Source organism: Trematomus bernacchii, unplaced genomic scaffold (genome assembly GCF_902827165.1).
Source record: "Trematomus bernacchii unplaced genomic scaffold, fTreBer1.1, whole genome shotgun sequence".
NCBI lineage: Eukaryota > Metazoa > Chordata > Actinopteri > Perciformes > Nototheniidae > Trematomus > Trematomus bernacchii.
The window spans coordinates 5,028,794-5,045,326 of record NW_022987685.1 but is presented as its reverse complement, the minus strand read 5'-3'; the positions used below and the strand labels follow the sequence as shown (position 1 = coordinate 5,045,326).

The window sequence follows — 16,533 nt, the reverse complement described above, 5'->3', positions numbered from 1 at the left end:
TGTTGAACTCGAGCCCCACCTCTATCTCCACATTTCCGTCTATTGGCCTTTCATGGAAAAATAACAAACGTCAATCAAATGATAATTGTATAAGAAAAAAGCACATTTTCAATATTGCCTTATTACAATTTATAATCTTAGATTACACTGCTTTGACAGATTGTTGGACTATACGCCACAGTCACATTTGTCTAGTTATGAGTGAGTTCAATTGAAGTCAAGGTTTGAAAGCTTACCGAAACGCGATGACAAAGGTGCGGAAGAAAATGAGCCAGAATCTCTCTCTGAAGATTAGGTCGCACTGTAAGCAGGATACAAAAATTTGAAACATGAAACACCGTAAAAAATGTAATGGGTGTTAAAAGAAATCACACATAATGGAAGAGTTACTAAAGACGGCATCAACTGTTGTGAATGACCCAAGTTTGCTCACCGTTGTTACCACTTGTCTTTCAAGTTCTCTGTACTGTTCACTGCTGCGATTTTCGAGTTCTTTTACAAATGGTCTTTCCAAGGTTGCTGTGAGAACCACAACTGGTGAGGAAGTTAGAGTAAAGCCAGTTGTCATTGGCCCGGTAGTTGTTGTTGGTACTACTGGAGCTGTAAATGAGTGATTGACGACAAAAAGCACATGTGAGCTGATGGACTTTCCAGCACTTACTGTAGGGTAATATAGGTTCATGTATTCAATGTTGACTCACGAATAACTGTGATGGAGTTTGGATCAAGAGGCAGGTTGAAAGGTGTTGTTGGGTTTATTCACGGCTTCTCTTATGGTATCGACAACCACATCGGCTGTTGGGATTTGATCAGTCGTTGTGTTGAACTCGAGCCCCACCTCTATCTCCACCTTTCCGTCTATTGGCCTTTCATGGAAAAATAACAAACGTCAATCAAATGATAATTGTATAAGAAAAAAGCACATTTTCAATATTGCCTTATTACAATTTATAATCTTAGATTACACTGCTTTGACAGATTGTTGGACTATACGCCACAGTCACATTTGTCTAGTTATGAGTGAGTTCAATTGAAGTCAAGGTTTGAAAGCTTACCGAAACGCGATGACAAAGGTGCGGAAGAAAATGAGCCAGAATCTCTCTCTGAAGATTAGGTCGCACTGTAAGCAGGATACAAAAATTTGAAACATGAAACACCGTAAAAAATGTAATGGGTGTTAAAAGAAATCACACATAATGGAAGAGTTACTAAATACGGCATCAACTGTTGTGAATGACCCAAGTTTGCTCACCGTTGTTACCACTTGTCTTTCAAGTTCTCTGTACTGTTCACTGCTGCGATTTTCGAGTTCTTTTACAAATGGTCTTTCCAAGGTTGCTGTGAGAACCACAACTGGTGAGGAAGTTAGAGTAAAGCCAGTTGTCATTGGCCCGGTAGTTGTTGTTGGTACTACTGGAGCTGTAAATGAGTGATTGACGACAAAAAGCACATGTGAGCTGATGGACTTTCCAGCACTTACTGTAGGGTAATATAGGTTCATGTATTCAATGTTGACTCACGAATAACTGTGATGGAGTTTGGATCAAGAGGCAGGTTGAAAGTGTTGTTGGGTTTATTCACGGCTTCTCTTATGGTATCGACAACCACATCGGCTGTTGGGATTTGATCAGTCGTTGTGTTGAACTCGAGCCCCACCTCTATCTCCACCTTTCCGTCTATTGGCCTTTCATGGAAAAATAACAAACGTCAATCAAATGATAATTGTATAAGAAAAAAGCACATTTTCAATATTGCCTTATTACAATTTATAATCTTAGATTACACTGCTTTGACAGATTGTTGGACTATACGCCACAGTCACATTTGTCTAGTTATGAGTGAGTTCAATTGAAGTCAAGGTTTGAAAGCTTACCGAAACGCGATGACAAAGGTGCGGAAGAAAATGAGCCAGAATCTCTCTCTGAAGATTAGGTCGCACTGTAAGCAGGATACAAAAATTTGAAACATGAAACACCGTAAAAAATGTAATGGGTGTTAAAAGAAATCACACATAATGGAAGAGTTACTAAATACGGCATCAACTGTTGTGAATGACCCAAGTTTGCTCACCGTTGTTACCACTTGTCTTTCAAGTTCTCTGTACTGTTCACTGCTGCGATTTTCGAGTTCTTTTACAAATGGTCTTTCCAAGGTTGCTGTGAGAACCACAACTGGTGAGGAAGTTAGAGTAAAGCCAGTTGTCATTGGCCCGGTAGTTGTTGTTGGTACTACTGGAGCTGTAAATGAGTGATTGACGACAAAAAGCACATGTGAGCTGATGGACTTTCCAGCACTTACTGTAGGGTAATATAGGTTCATGTATTCAATGTTGACTCACGAATAACTGTGATGGAGTTTGGATCAAGAGGCAGGTTGAAGGTGTTGTTGGGTTTATTCACGGCTTCTCTTATGGTATCGACAACCACATCGGCTGTTGGGATTTGATCAGTCGTTGTGTTGAACTCGAGCCCCACCTCTATCTCCACATTTCCGTCTATTGGCCTTTCATGGAAAAATAACAAACGTCAATCAAATGATAATTGTATAAGAAAAAAGCACATTTTCAATATTGCCTTATTACAATTTATAATCTTAGATTACACTGCTTTGACAGATTGTTGGACTATACGCCACAGTCACATTTGTCTAGTTATGAGTGAGTTCAATTGAAGTCAAGGTTTGAAAGCTTACCGAAACGCGATGACAAAGGTGCGGAAGAAAATGAGCCAGAATCTCTCTCTGAAGATTAGGTCGCACTGTAAGCAGGATACAAAAATTTGAAACATGAAACACCGTAAAAAATGTAATGGGTGTTAAAAGAAATCACACATAATGGAAGAGTTACTAAAGACGGCATCAACTGTTGTGAATGACCCAAGTTTGCTCACCGTTGTTACCACTTGTCTTTCAAGTTCTCTGTACTGTTCACTGCTGCGATTTTCGAGTTCTTTTACAAATGGTCTTTCCAAGGTTGCTGTGAGAACCACAACTGGTGAGGAAGTTAGAGTAAAGCCAGTTGTCATTGGCCCGGTAGTTGTTGTTGGTACTACTGGAGCTGTAAATGAGTGATTGACGACAAAAAGCACATGTGAGCTGATGGACTTTCCAGCACTTACTGTAGGGTAATATAGGTTCATGTATTCAATGTTGACTCACGAATAACTGTGATGGAGTTTGGATCAAGAGGCAGGTTGAAGGTGTTGTTGGGTTTATTCACGGCTTCTCTTATGGTATCGACAACCACATCGGCTGTTGGGATTTGATCAGTCGTTGTGTTGAACTCGAGCCCCACCTCTATCTCCACATTTCCGTCTATTGGCCTTTCATGGAAAAATAACAAACGTCAATCAAATGATAATTGTATAAGAAAAAAGCACATTTTCAATATTGCCTTATTACAATTTATAATCTTAGATTACACTGCTTTGACAGATTGTTGGACTATACGCCACAGTCACATTTGTCTAGTTATGAGTGAGTTCAATTGAAGTCAAGGTTTGAAAGCTTACCGAAACTCGATGACAAAGGTGCGGAAGAAAATGAGCCAGAATCTCTCTCTGAAGATTAGGTCGCACTGTAAGCAGGATACAAAAATTTGAAACATGAAACACCGTAAAAAATGTAATGGGTGTTAAAAGAAATCACACATAATGGAAGAGTTACTAAATACGGCATCAACTGTTGTGAATGACCCAAGTTTGCTCACCGTTGTTACCACTTGTCTTTCAAGTTCTCTGTACTGTTCACTGCTGCGATTTTCGAGTTCTTTTACAAATGGTCTTTCCAAGGTTGCTGTGAGAACCACAACTGGTGAGGAAGTTAGAGTAAAGCCAGTTGTCATTGGCCCGGTAGTTGTTGTTGGTACTACTGGAGCTGTAAATGAGTGATTGACGACAAAAAGCACATGTGAGCTGATGGACTTTCCAGCACTTACTGTAGGGTAATATAGGTTCATGTATTCAATGTTGACTCACGAATAACTGTGATGGAGTTTGGATCAAGAGGCAGGTTGAAGGTGTTGTTGGGTTTATTCACGGCTTCTCTTATGGTATCGACAACCACATCGGCTGTTGGGATTTGATCAGTCGTTGTGTTGAACTCGAGCCCCACCTCTATCTCCACATTTCCGTCTATTGGCCTTTCATGGAAAAATAACAAACGTCAATCAAATGATAATTGTATAAGAAAAAAGCACATTTTCAATATTGCCTTATTGCAACTTATAATCTTAGATTACACTGCTTTGACAGATTGTTGGACTATACGCCACAGTCACATTTGTCTAGTTATGAGTGAGTTCAATTGAAGTCAAGGTTTGAAAGCTTACCGAAACGCGATGACAAAGGTGCGGAAGAAAATGAGCCAGAATCTCTCTCTGAAGATTAGGTCGCACTGTAAGCAGGATACAAAAATTTGAAACATGAAACACCGTAAAAAATGTAATGGGTGTTAAAAGAAATCACACATAATGGAAGAGTTACTAAAGACGGCATCAACTGTTGTGAATGACCCAAGTTTGCTCACCGTTGTTACCACTTGTCTTTCAAGTTCTCTGTACTGTTCACTGCTGCGATTTTCGAGTTCTTTTACAAATGGTCTTTCCAAGGTTGCTGTGAGAACCACAACTGGTGAGGAAGTTAGAGTAAAGCCAGTTGTCATTGGCCCGGTAGTTGTTGTTGGTACTACTGGAGCTGTAAATGAGTGATTGACGACAAAAAGCACATGTGAGCTGATGGACTTTCCAGCACTTACTGTAGGGTAATATAGGTTCATGTATTCAATGTTGACTCACGAATAACTGTGATGGAGTTTGGATCAAGAGGCAGGTTGAAGGTGTTGTTGGGTTTATTCACGGCTTCTCTTATGGTATCGACAACCACATCGGCTGTTGGGATTTGATCAGTCGTTGTGTTGAACTCGAGCCCCACCTCTATCTCCACATTTCCGTCTATTGGCCTTTCATGGAAAAATAACAAACGTCAATCAAATGATAATTGTATAAGAAAAAAGCACATTTTCAATATTGCCTTATTGCAACTTATAATCTTAGATTACACTGCTTTGACAGATTGTTGGACTATACGCCACAGTCACATTTGTCTAGTTATGAGTGAGTTCAATTGAAGTCAAAGGTTACCGAAACGCGATGACAAAGGTGCGGAAGAAAATGAGCCAGAATCTCTCTCTGAAGATTAGGTCGCACTGTAAGCAGGATACAAAAATTTGAAACATGAAACACCGTAAAAAATGTAATGGGTGTTAAAAGAAATCACACATAATGGAAGAGTTACTAAAGACGGCATCAACTGTTGTGAATGACCCAAGTTTGCTCACCGTTGTTACCACTTGTCTTTCAAGTTCTCTGTACTGTTCACTGCTGCGATTTTCGAGTTCTTTTACCAATGGTCTTTCCAAGGTTGCTGTGAGAACCACAACTGGTGAGGAAGTTAGAGTAAAGCCAGTTGTCATTGGCCCGGTAGTTGTTGTTGGTACTACTGGAGCTGTAAATGAGTGATTGACGACAAAAAGCACATGTGAGCTGATGGACTTTCCAGCACTTACTGTAGGGTAATATAGGTTCATGTATTCAATGTTGACTCACGAATAACTGTGATGGAGTTTGGATCAAGAGGCAGGTTGAAGGTGTTGTTGGGTTTATTCACGGCTTCTCTTATGGTATCGACAACCACATCGGCTGTTGGGATTTGATCAGTCGTTGTGTTGAACTCGAGCCCCACCTCTATCTCCACATTTCCGTCTATTGGCCTTTCATGGAAAAATAACAAACGTCAATCAAATGATAATTGTATAAGAAAAAAGCACATTTTCAATATTGCCTTATTACAATTTATAATCTTAGATTACACTGCTTTGACAGATTGTTGGACTATACGCCACAGTCACATTTGTCTAGTTATGAGTGAGTTCAATTGAAGTCAAGGTTTGAAAGCTTACCGAAACGCGATGACAAAGGTGCGGAAGAAAATGAGCCAGAATCTCTCTCTGAAGATTAGGTCGCACTGTAAGCAGGATACAAAAATTTGAAACATGAAACACCGTAAAAAATGTAATGGGTGTTAAAAGAAATCACACATAATGGAAGAGTTACTAAAGACGGCATCAACTGTTGTGAATGACCCAAGTTTGCTCACCGTTGTTACCACTTGTCTTTCAAGTTCTCTGTACTGTTCACTGCTGCGATTTTCGAGTTCTTTTACAAATGGTCTTTCCAAGGTTGCTGTGAGAACCACAACTGGTGAGGAAGTTAGAGTAAAGCCAGTTGTCATTGGCCCGGTAGTTGTTGTTGGTACTACTGGAGCTGTAAATGAGTGATTGACGACAAAAAGCACATGTGAGCTGATGGACTTTCCAGCACTTACTGTAGGGTAATATAGGTTCATGTATTCAATGTTGACTCACGAATAACTGTGATGGAGTTTGGATCAAGAGGCAGGTTGAAGGTGTTGTTGGGTTTATTCACGGCTTCTCTTATGGTATCGACAACCACATCGGCTGTTGGGATTTGATCAGTCGTTGTGTTGAACTCGAGCCCCACCTCTATCTCCACCTTTCCGTCTATTGGCCTTTCATGGAAAAATAACAAACGTCAATCAAATGATAATTGTATAAGAAAAAAGCACATTTTCAATATTGCCTTATTACAATTTATAATCTTAGATTACACTGCTTTGACAGATTGTTGGACTATACGCCACAGTCACATTTGTCTAGTTATGAGTGAGTTCAATTGAAGTCAAGGTTTGAAAGCTTACCGAAACGCGATGACAAAGGTGCGGAAGAAAATGAGCCAGAATCTCTCTCTGAAGATTAGGTCGCACTGTAAGCAGGATACAAAAATTTGAAACATGAAACACCGTAAAAAATGTAATGGGTGTTAAAAGAAATCACACATAATGGAAGAGTTACTAAAGACGGCATCAACTGTTGTGAATGACCCAAGTTTGCTCACCGTTGTTACCACTTGTCTTTCAAGTTCTCTGTACTGTTCACTGCTGCGATTTTCGAGTTCTTTTACAAATGGTCTTTCCAAGGTTGCTGTGAGAACCACAACTGGTGAGGAAGTTAGAGTAAAGCCAGTTGTCATTGGCCCGGTAGTTGTTGTTGGTACTACTGGAGCTGTAAATGAGTGATTGACGACAAAAAGCACATGTGAGCTGATGGACTTTCCAGCACTTACTGTAGGGTAATATAGGTTCATGTATTCAATGTTGACTCACGAATAACTGTGATGGAGTTTGGATCAAGAGGCAGGTTGAAGGTGTTGTTGGGTTTATTCACGGCTTCTCTTATGGTATCGACAACCACATCGGCTGTTGGGATTTGATCAGTCGTTGTGTTGAACTCGAGCCCCACCTCTATCTCCACCTTTCCGTCTATTGGCCTTTCATGGAAAAATAACAAACGTCAATCAAATGATAATTGTATAAGAAAAAAGCACATTTTCAATATTGCCTTATTGCAATTTATAATCTTAGATTACACTGCTTTGACAGATTGTTGGACTATACGCCACAGTCACATTTGTCTAGTTATGAGTGAGTTCAATTGAAGTCAAGGTTTGAAAGCTTACCGAAACGCGATGACAAAGGTGCGGAAGAAAATGAGCCAGAATCTCTCTCTGAAGATTAGGTCGCACTGTAAGCAGGATACAAAAATTTGAAACATGAAACACCGTAAAAAATGTAATGGGTGTTAAAAGAAATCACACATAATGGAAGAGTTACTAAAGACGGCATCAACTGTTGTGAATGACCCAAGTTTGCTCACCGTTGTTACCACTTGTCTTTCAAGTTCTCTGTACTGTTCACTGCTGCGATTTTCGAGTTCTTTTACAAATGGTCTTTCCAAGGTTGCTGTGAGAACCACAACTGGTGAGGAAGTTAGAGTAAAGCCAGTTGTCATTGGCCCGGTAGTTGTTGTTGGTACTACTGGAGCTGTAAATGAGTGATTGACGACAAAAAGCACATGTGAGCTGATGGACTTTCCAGCACTTACTGTAGGGTAATATAGGTTCATGTATTCAATGTTGACTCACGAATAACTGTGATGGAGTTTGGATCAAGAGGCAGGTTGAAGGTGTTGTTGGGTTTATTCACGGCTTCTCTTATGGTATCGACAACCACATCGGCTGTTGGGATTTGATCAGTCGTTGTGTTGAACTCGAGCCCCACCTCTATCTCCACCTTTCCGTCTATTGGCCTTTCATGGAAAAATAACAAACGTCAATCAAATGATAATTGTATAAGAAAAAAGCACATTTTCAATATTGCCTTATTACAATTTATAATCTTAGATTACACTGCTTTGACAGATTGTTGGACTATACGCCACAGTCACATTTGTCTAGTTATGAGTGAGTTCAATTGAAGTCAAGGTTTGAAAGCTTACCGAAACGCGATGACAAAGGTGCGGAAGAAAATGAGCCAGAATCTCTCTCTGAAGATTAGGTCGCACTGTAAGCAGGATACAAAAATTTGAAACATGAAACACCGTAAAAAATGTAATGGGTGTTAAAAGAAATCACACATAATGGAAGAGTTACTAAAGACGGCATCAACTGTTGTGAATGACCCAAGTTTGCTCACCGTTGTTACCACTTGTCTTTCAAGTTCTCTGTACTGTTCACTGCTGCGATTTTCGAGTTCTTTTACAAATGGTCTTTCCAAGGTTGCTGTGAGAACCACAACTGGTGAGGAAGTTAGAGTAAAGCCAGTTGTCATTGGCCCGGTAGTTGTTGTTGGTACTACTGGAGCTGTAAATGAGTGATTGACGACAAAAAGCACATGTGAGCTGATGGACTTTCCAGCACTTACTGTAGGGTAATATAGGTTCATGTATTCAATGTTGACTCACGAATAACTGTGATGGAGTTTGGATCAAGAGGCAGGTTGAAAGTGTTGTTGGGTTTATTCACGGCTTCTCTTATGGTATCGACAACCACATCGGCTGTTGGGATTTGATCAGTCGTTGTGTTGAACTCGAGCCCCACCTCTATCTCCACCTTTCCGTCTATTGGCCTTTCATGGAAAAATAACAAACGTCAATCAAATGATAATTGTATAAGAAAAAAGCACATTTTCAATATTGCCTTATTACAATTTATAATCTTAGATTACACTGCTTTGACAGATTGTTGGACTATACGCCACAGTCACATTTGTCTAGTTATGAGTGAGTTCAATTGAAGTCAAGGTTTGAAAGCTTACCGAAACGCGATGACAAAGGTGCGGAAGAAAATGAGCCAGAATCTCTCTCTGAAGATTAGGTCGCACTGTAAGCAGGATACAAAAATTTGAAACATGAAACACCGTAAAAAATGTAATGGGTGTTAAAAGAAATCACACATAATGGAAGAGTTACTAAAGACGGCATCAACTGTTGTGAATGACCCAAGTTTGCTCACCGTTGTTACCACTTGTCTTTCAAGTTCTCTGTACTGTTCACTGCTGCGATTTTCGAGTTCTTTTACAAATGGTCTTTCCAAGGTTGCTGTGAGAACCACAACTGGTGAGGAAGTTAGAGTAAAGCCAGTTGTCATTGGCCCGGTAGTTGTTGTTGGTACTACTGGAGCTGTAAATGAGTGATTGACGACAAAAAGCACATGTGAGCTGATGGACTTTCCAGCACTTACTGTAGGGTAATATAGGTTCATGTATTCAATGTTGACTCACGAATAACTGTGATGGAGTTTGGATCAAGAGGCAGGTTGAAGGTGTTGTTGGGTTTATTCACGGCTTCTCTTATGGTATCGACAACCACATCGGCTGTTGGGATTTGATCAGTCGTTGTGTTGAACTCGAGCCCCACCTCTATCTCCACATTTCCGTCTATTGGCCTTTCATGGAAAAATAACAAACGTCAATCAAATGATAATTGTATAAGAAAAAAGCACATTTTCAATATTGCCTTATTACAATTTATAATCTTAGATTACACTGCTTTGACAGATTGTTGGACTATACGCCACAGTCACATTTGTCTAGTTATGAGTGAGTTCAATTGAAGTCAAGGTTTGAAAGCTTACCGAAACGCGATGACAAAGGTGCGGAAGAAAATGAGCCAGAATCTCTCTCTGAAGATTAGGTCGCACTGTAAGCAGGATACAAAAATTTGAAACATGAAACACCGTAAAAAATGTAATGGGTGTTAAAAGAAATCACACATAATGGAAGAGTTACTAAAGACGGCATCAACTGTTGTGAATGACCCAAGTTTGCTCACCGTTGTTACCACTTGTCTTTCAAGTTCTCTGTACTGTTCACTGCTGCGATTTTCGAGTTCTTTTACAAATGGTCTTTCCAAGGTTGCTGTGAGAACCACAACTGGTGAGGAAGTTAGAGTAAAGCCAGTTGTCATTGGCCCGGTAGTTGTTGTTGGTACTACTGGAGCTGTAAATGAGTGATTGACGACAAAAAGCACATGTGAGCTGATGGACTTTCCAGCACTTACTGTAGGGTAATATAGGTTCATGTATTCAATGTTGACTCACGAATAACTGTGATGGAGTTTGGATCAAGAGGCAGGTTGAAGGTGTTGTTGGGTTTATTCACGGCTTCTCTTATGGTATCGACAACCACATCGGCTGTTGGGATTTGATCAGTCGTTGTGTTGAACTCGAGCCCCACCTCTATCTCCACCTTTCCGTCTATTGGCCTTTCATGGAAAAATAACAAACGTCAATCAAATGATAATTGTATAAGAAAAAAGCACATTTTCAATATTGCCTTATTACAATTTATAATCTTAGATTACACTGCTTTGACAGATTGTTGGACTATACGCCACAGTCACATTTGTCTAGTTATGAGTGAGTTCAATTGAAGTCAAGGTTTGAAAGCTTACCGAAACGCGATGACAAAGGTGCGGAAGAAAATGAGCCAGAATCTCTCTCTGAAGATTAGGTCGCACTGTAAGCAGGATACAAAAATTTGAAACATGAAACACCGTAAAAAATGTAATGGGTGTTAAAAGAAATCACACATAATGGAAGAGTTACTAAAGACGGCATCAACTGTTGTGAATGACCCAAGTTTGCTCACCGTTGTTACCACTTGTCTTTCAAGTTCTCTGTACTGTTCACTGCTGCGATTTTCGAGTTCTTTTACAAATGGTCTTTCCAAGGTTGCTGTGAGAACCACAACTGGTGAGGAAGTTAGAGTAAAGCCAGTTGTCATTGGCCCGGTAGTTGTTGTTGGTACTACTGGAGCTGTAAATGAGTGATTGACGACAAAAAGCACATGTGAGCTGATGGACTTTCCAGCACTTACTGTAGGGTAATATAGGTTCATGTATTCAATGTTGACTCACGAATAACTGTGATGGAGTTTGGATCAAGAGGCAGGTTGAAGGTGTTGTTGGGTTTATTCACGGCTTCTCTTATGGTATCGACAACCACATCGGCTGTTGGGATTTGATCAGTCGTTGTGTTGAACTCGAGCCCCACCTCTATCTCCACATTTCCGTCTATTGGCCTTTCATGGAAAAATAACAAACGTCAATCAAATGATAATTGTATAAGAAAAAAGCACATTTTCAATATTGCCTTATTGCAATTTATAATCTTAGATTACACTGCTTTGACAGATTGTTGGACTATACGCCACAGTCACATTTGTCTAGTTATGAGTGAGTTCAATTGAAGTCAAGGTTTGAAAGCTTACCGAAACGCGATGACAAAGGTGCGGAAGAAAATGAGCCAGAATCTCTCTCTGAAGATTAGGTCGCACTGTAAGCAGGATACAAAAATTTGAAACATGAAACACCGTAAAAAATGTAATGGGTGTTAAAAGAAATCACACATAATGGAAGAGTTACTAAAGACGGCATCAACTGTTGTGAATGACCCAAGTTTGCTCACCGTTGTTACCACTTGTCTTTCAAGTTCTCTGTACTGTTCACTGCTGCGATTTTCGAGTTCTTTTACAAATGGTCTTTCCAAGGTTGCTGTGAGAACCACAACTGGTGAGGAAGTTAGAGTAAAGCCAGTTGTCATTGGCCCGGTAGTTGTTGTTGGTACTACTGGAGCTGTAAATGAGTGATTGACGACAAAAAGCACATGTGAGCTGATGGACTTTCCAGCACTTACTGTAGGGTAATATAGGTTCATGTATTCAATGTTGACTCACGAATAACTGTGATGGAGTTTGGATCAAGAGGCAGGTTGAAGGTGTTGTTGGGTTTATTCACGGCTTCTCTTATGGTATCGACAACCACATCGGCTGTTGGGATTTGATCAGTCGTTGTGTTGAACTCGAGCCCCACCTCTATCTCCACATTTCCGTCTATTGGCCTTTCATGGAAAAATAACAAACGTCAATCAAATGATAATTGTATAAGAAAAAAGCACATTTTCAATATTGCCTTATTGCAATTTATAATCTTAGATTACACTGCTTTGACAGATTGTTGGACTATACGCCACAGTCACATTTGTCTAGTTATGAGTGAGTTCAATTGAAGTCAAGGTTTGAAAGCTTACCGAAACGCGATGACAAAGGTGCGGAAGAAAATGAGCCAGAATCTCTCTCTGAAGATTAGGTCGCACTGTAAGCAGGATACAAAAATTTGAAACATGAAACACCGTAAAAAATGTAATGGGTGTTAAAAGAAATCACACATAATGGAAGAGTTACTAAAGACGGCATCAACTGTTGTGAATGACCCAAGTTTGCTCACCGTTGTTACCACTTGTCTTTCAAGTTCTCTGTACTGTTCACTGCTGCGATTTTCGAGTTCTTTTACAAATGGTCTTTCCAAGGTTGCTGTGAGAACCACAACTGGTGAGGAAGTTAGAGTAAAGCCAGTTGTCATTGGCCCGGTAGTTGTTGTTGGTACTACTGGAGCTGTAAATGAGTGATTGACGACAAAAAGCACATGTGAGCTGATGGACTTTCCAGCACTTACTGTAGGGTAATATAGGTTCATGTATTCAATGTTGACTCACGAATAACTGTGATGGAGTTTGGATCAAGAGGCAGGTTGAAGGTGTTGTTGGGTTTATTCACGGCTTCTCTTATGGTATCGACAACCACATCGGCTGTTGGGATTTGATCAGTCGTTGTGTTGAACTCGAGCCCCACCTCTATCTCCACATTTCCGTCTATTGGCCTTTCATGGAAAAATAACAAACGTCAATCAAATGATAATTGTATAAGAAAAAAGCACATTTTCAATATTGCCTTATTGCAATTTATAATCTTAGATTACACTGCTTTGACAGATTGTTGGACTATACGCCACAGTCACATTTGTCTAGTTATGAGTGAGTTCAATTGAAGTCAAGGTTTGAAAGCTTACCGAAACGCGATGACAAAGGTGCGGAAGAAAATGAGCCAGAATCTCTCTCTGAAGATTAGGTCGCACTGTAAGCAGGATACAAAAATTTGAAACATGAAACACCGTAAAAAATGTAATGGGTGTTAAAAGAAATCACACATAATGGAAGAGTTACTAAAGACGGCATCAACTGTTGTGAATGACCCAAGTTTGCTCACCGTTGTTACCACTTGTCTTTCAAGTTCTCTGTACTGTTCACTGCTGCGATTTTCGAGTTCTTTTACAAATGGTCTTTCCAAGGTTGCTGTGAGAACCACAACTGGTGAGGAAGTTAGAGTAAAGCCAGTTGTCATTGGCCCGGTAGTTGTTGTTGGTACTACTGGAGCTGTAAATGAGTGATTGACGACAAAAAGCACATGTGAGCTGATGGACTTTCCAGCACTTACTGTAGGGTAATATAGGTTCATGTATTCAATGTTGACTCACGAATAACTGTGATGGAGTTTGGATCAAGAGGCAGGTTGAAGGTGTTGTTGGGTTTATTCACGGCTTCTCTTATGGTATCGACAACCACATCGGCTGTTGGGATTTGATCAGTCGTTGTGTTGAACTCGAGCCCCACCTCTATCTCCACATTTCCGTCTATTGGCCTTTCATGGAAAAATAACAAACGTCAATCAAATGATAATTGTATAAGAAAAAAGCACATTTTCAATATTGCCTTATTGCAACTTATAATCTTAGATTACACTGCTTTGACAGATTGTTGGACTATACGCCACAGTCACATTTGTCTAGTTATGAGTGAGTTCAATTGAAGTCAAGGTTTGAAAGCTTACCGAAACGCGATGACAAAGGTGCGGAAGAAAATGAGCCAGAATCTCTCTCTGAAGATTAGGTCGCACTGTAAGCAGGATACAAAAATTTGAAACATGAAACACCGTAAAAAATGTAATGGGTGTTAAAAGAAATCACACATAATGGAAGAGTTACTAAATACGGCATCAACTGTTGTGAATGACCCAAGTTTGCTCACCGTTGTTACCACTTGTCTTTCAAGTTCTCTGTACTGTTCACTGCTGCGATTTTCGAGTTCTTTTACAAATGGTCTTTCCAAGGTTGCTGTGAGAACCACAACTGGTGAGGAAGTTAGAGTAAAGCCAGTTGTCATTGGCCCGGTAGTTGTTGTTGGTACTACTGGAGCTGTAAATGAGTGATTGACGACAAAAAGCACATGTGAGCTGATGGACTTTCCAGCACTTACTGTAGGGTAATATAGGTTCATGTATTCAATGTTGACTCACGAATAACTGTGATGGAGTTTGGATCAAGAGGCAGGTTGAAGGTGTTGTTGGGTTTATTCACGGCTTCTCTTATGGTATCGACAACCACATCGGCTGTTGGGATTTGATCAGTCGTTGTGTTGAACTCGAGCCCCACCTCTATCTCCACATTTCCGTCTATTGGCCTTTCATGGAAAAATAACAAACGTCAATCAAATGATAATTGTATAAGAAAAAAGCACATTTTCAATATTGCCTTATTGCAATTTATAATCTTAGATTACACTGCTTTGACAGATTGTTGGACTATACGCCACAGTCACATTTGTCTAGTTATGAGTGAGTTCAATTGAAGTCAAGGTTTGAAAGCTTACCGAAACGCGATGACAAAGGTGCGGAAGAAAATGAGCCAGAATCTCTCTCTGAAGATTAGGTCGCACTGTAAGCAGGATACAAAAATTTGAAACATGAAACACCGTAAAAAATGTAATGGGTGTTAAAAGAAATCACACATAATGGAAGAGTTACTAAAGACGGCATCAACTGTTGTGAATGACCCAAGTTTGCTCACCGTTGTTACCACTTGTCTTTCAAGTTCTCTGTACTGTTCACTGCTGCGATTTTTGAGTTCTTTTACAAATGGTTTTTCCAAGGTTGCTGTGAGAACCACAACTGGTGAGGAAGTTAGAGTAAAGCCAGTTGTCATTGGCCCGGTAGTTGTTGTTGGTACTACTGGAGCTGTAAATTAGTGATTGACGACAAAAAGCACATGTGAGCTGATGGACTTTCCAGCACTTACTGTAGGGTAATATAGGATCATGTATTCAATGTTGACTCACGAATAACTGTGATGGAGTTTGGATCAAGAGGCAGGTTGAAGGTGTTGTTGGGTTTATTCACGGCTTCTCTTATGGTATCGACAACCACATCGGCTGTTGGGATTTGATCAGTCGTTGTGTTGAACTCGAGCCCCACCTCTACCTGCACCTTTCCCGTTATTGGCCTTTCATGGAAAAAGAACAATCTTAAGTCAAATGATAATTGTATAAGAAAGAAAAACAGTTTTCAATATTGCTTTATGACAACTTAGTTTCTTTGAATTTAGTACTTTGACATAATTTAAGGATACGCCACAGTCTAACTTTTTGCAGGTATGAGTCAGTGCATTTGAAGTCACATAGATGCAAGGGTTTAAAGATTACCGAAACTCGATGACAACGGTGTCGATGAAAGTTTGCTGGAATCGCTCTCCGAAGATTAGGTCGCACTGTAAGCAGGATACAAACATTTGAAACAAGAACCACGGCAAAATTGGAATAGGTGTTAAAAGAAATCAAACAGAATGGAGGAGTTTCTCAAGACATCATTAAATGTTGTGAATAATTCTTAAATGTGCTCACCATTGTTACCACTTTTGCTTCAAGTTCTCTGTATTGATCACTGCTCTTATTTCTGTGTTCTGGTTCAAATTGTGCATTCAAGGTTGCTGTGAGAATCACAAATAGTGAGGAAGCTGGGGTAAATCCAGTTGTCATTTGTCCAGTAATAGTTGAACCGCCTGTTGTTGCTGAACCTCCAGTAGTTTTTGAATTGCCTAATGTTGCTGAACTTCCAGGAATTGTTGAATTGCCTGTTGTTGCTGAACCTCCAGGAGTTGTTGAATTGCCTGTTGTTGCTGAACTTCCAGGAATTGTTGAATTGCCTGTTGTTGCTGAACTTCCAGGAGTTGTTGAATTGCCTGTTGTTGCTGAACCTCCAGGAGTTGTTGAATTGCCTGTTGTTGCTGAACCTCCAGGAATTGTTGAATTGCCTGTTGTTGCTGAACTTCCAGGAATTGTTGAATTGCCTGTTGTTGCTGAACCTCCAGGAGTTGTTGAATTGCCTGTTGTTGCTGAACCTCCAGGAGTTGTTGACCCTCCTGATCTTGGTGAGGCACCAGTTTCTGATGATCCAT

General features: G+C 40.1%; 1 protein-coding gene across 1 annotated transcript; it reads right to left on the bottom strand.

The window, feature by feature from the left end:
* Positions 1-724: 724 nt before the first annotated feature.
* LOC117487832 lies at positions 725-16,533 on the bottom strand. The gene is made up of 57 exons (XM_034136551.1): positions 16,210-16,533; positions 15,782-15,846; positions 15,419-15,582; positions 15,151-15,317; positions 14,954-15,018; positions 14,601-14,764; positions 14,333-14,499; positions 14,136-14,200; positions 13,783-13,946; positions 13,515-13,681; positions 13,318-13,382; positions 12,965-13,128; positions 12,697-12,863; positions 12,500-12,564; positions 12,147-12,310; positions 11,879-12,045; positions 11,682-11,746; positions 11,329-11,492; positions 11,061-11,227; positions 10,864-10,928; positions 10,511-10,674; positions 10,243-10,409; positions 10,046-10,110; positions 9,693-9,856; positions 9,425-9,591; positions 9,228-9,292; positions 8,875-9,038; positions 8,607-8,773; positions 8,410-8,474; positions 8,057-8,220; positions 7,789-7,955; positions 7,592-7,656; positions 7,239-7,402; positions 6,971-7,137; positions 6,774-6,838; positions 6,421-6,584; positions 6,153-6,319; positions 5,956-6,020; positions 5,603-5,766; positions 5,335-5,501; positions 5,138-5,202; positions 4,793-4,956; positions 4,525-4,691; positions 4,328-4,392; positions 3,975-4,138; positions 3,707-3,873; positions 3,510-3,574; positions 3,157-3,320; positions 2,889-3,055; positions 2,692-2,756; positions 2,339-2,502; positions 2,071-2,237; positions 1,874-1,938; positions 1,521-1,684; positions 1,253-1,419; positions 1,056-1,120; positions 725-866 (listed from the first exon to the last, which is right to left on the bottom strand). The coding sequence occupies exons 1-57, from the start codon at positions 16,531-16,533 to the stop codon at positions 725-727; spliced, it is 7,659 nt and encodes a 2,552-aa protein (XP_033992442.1).

Excerpts from the sequence above, each read along its gene's own strand:
- LOC117487832 (XM_034136551.1), bottom strand. The coding sequence starts at position 16,533 with ATGGATCATCAGAAACTGGTGCCTCACCAAGATCAGGAGGGTCAACAA. Across the intron at positions 8,221-8,409 it reads ACCTTTGTCATCGCGTTTCG|GCCAATAGACGGAAAGGTGG; the intron begins GTAAGCTTTCAA and ends TTTCCATGAAAG. Across the intron at positions 2,757-2,888 it reads AAAGACAAGTGGTAACAACG|TGCGACCTAATCTTCAGAGA; the intron begins GTGAGCAAACTT and ends TCCTGCTTACAG.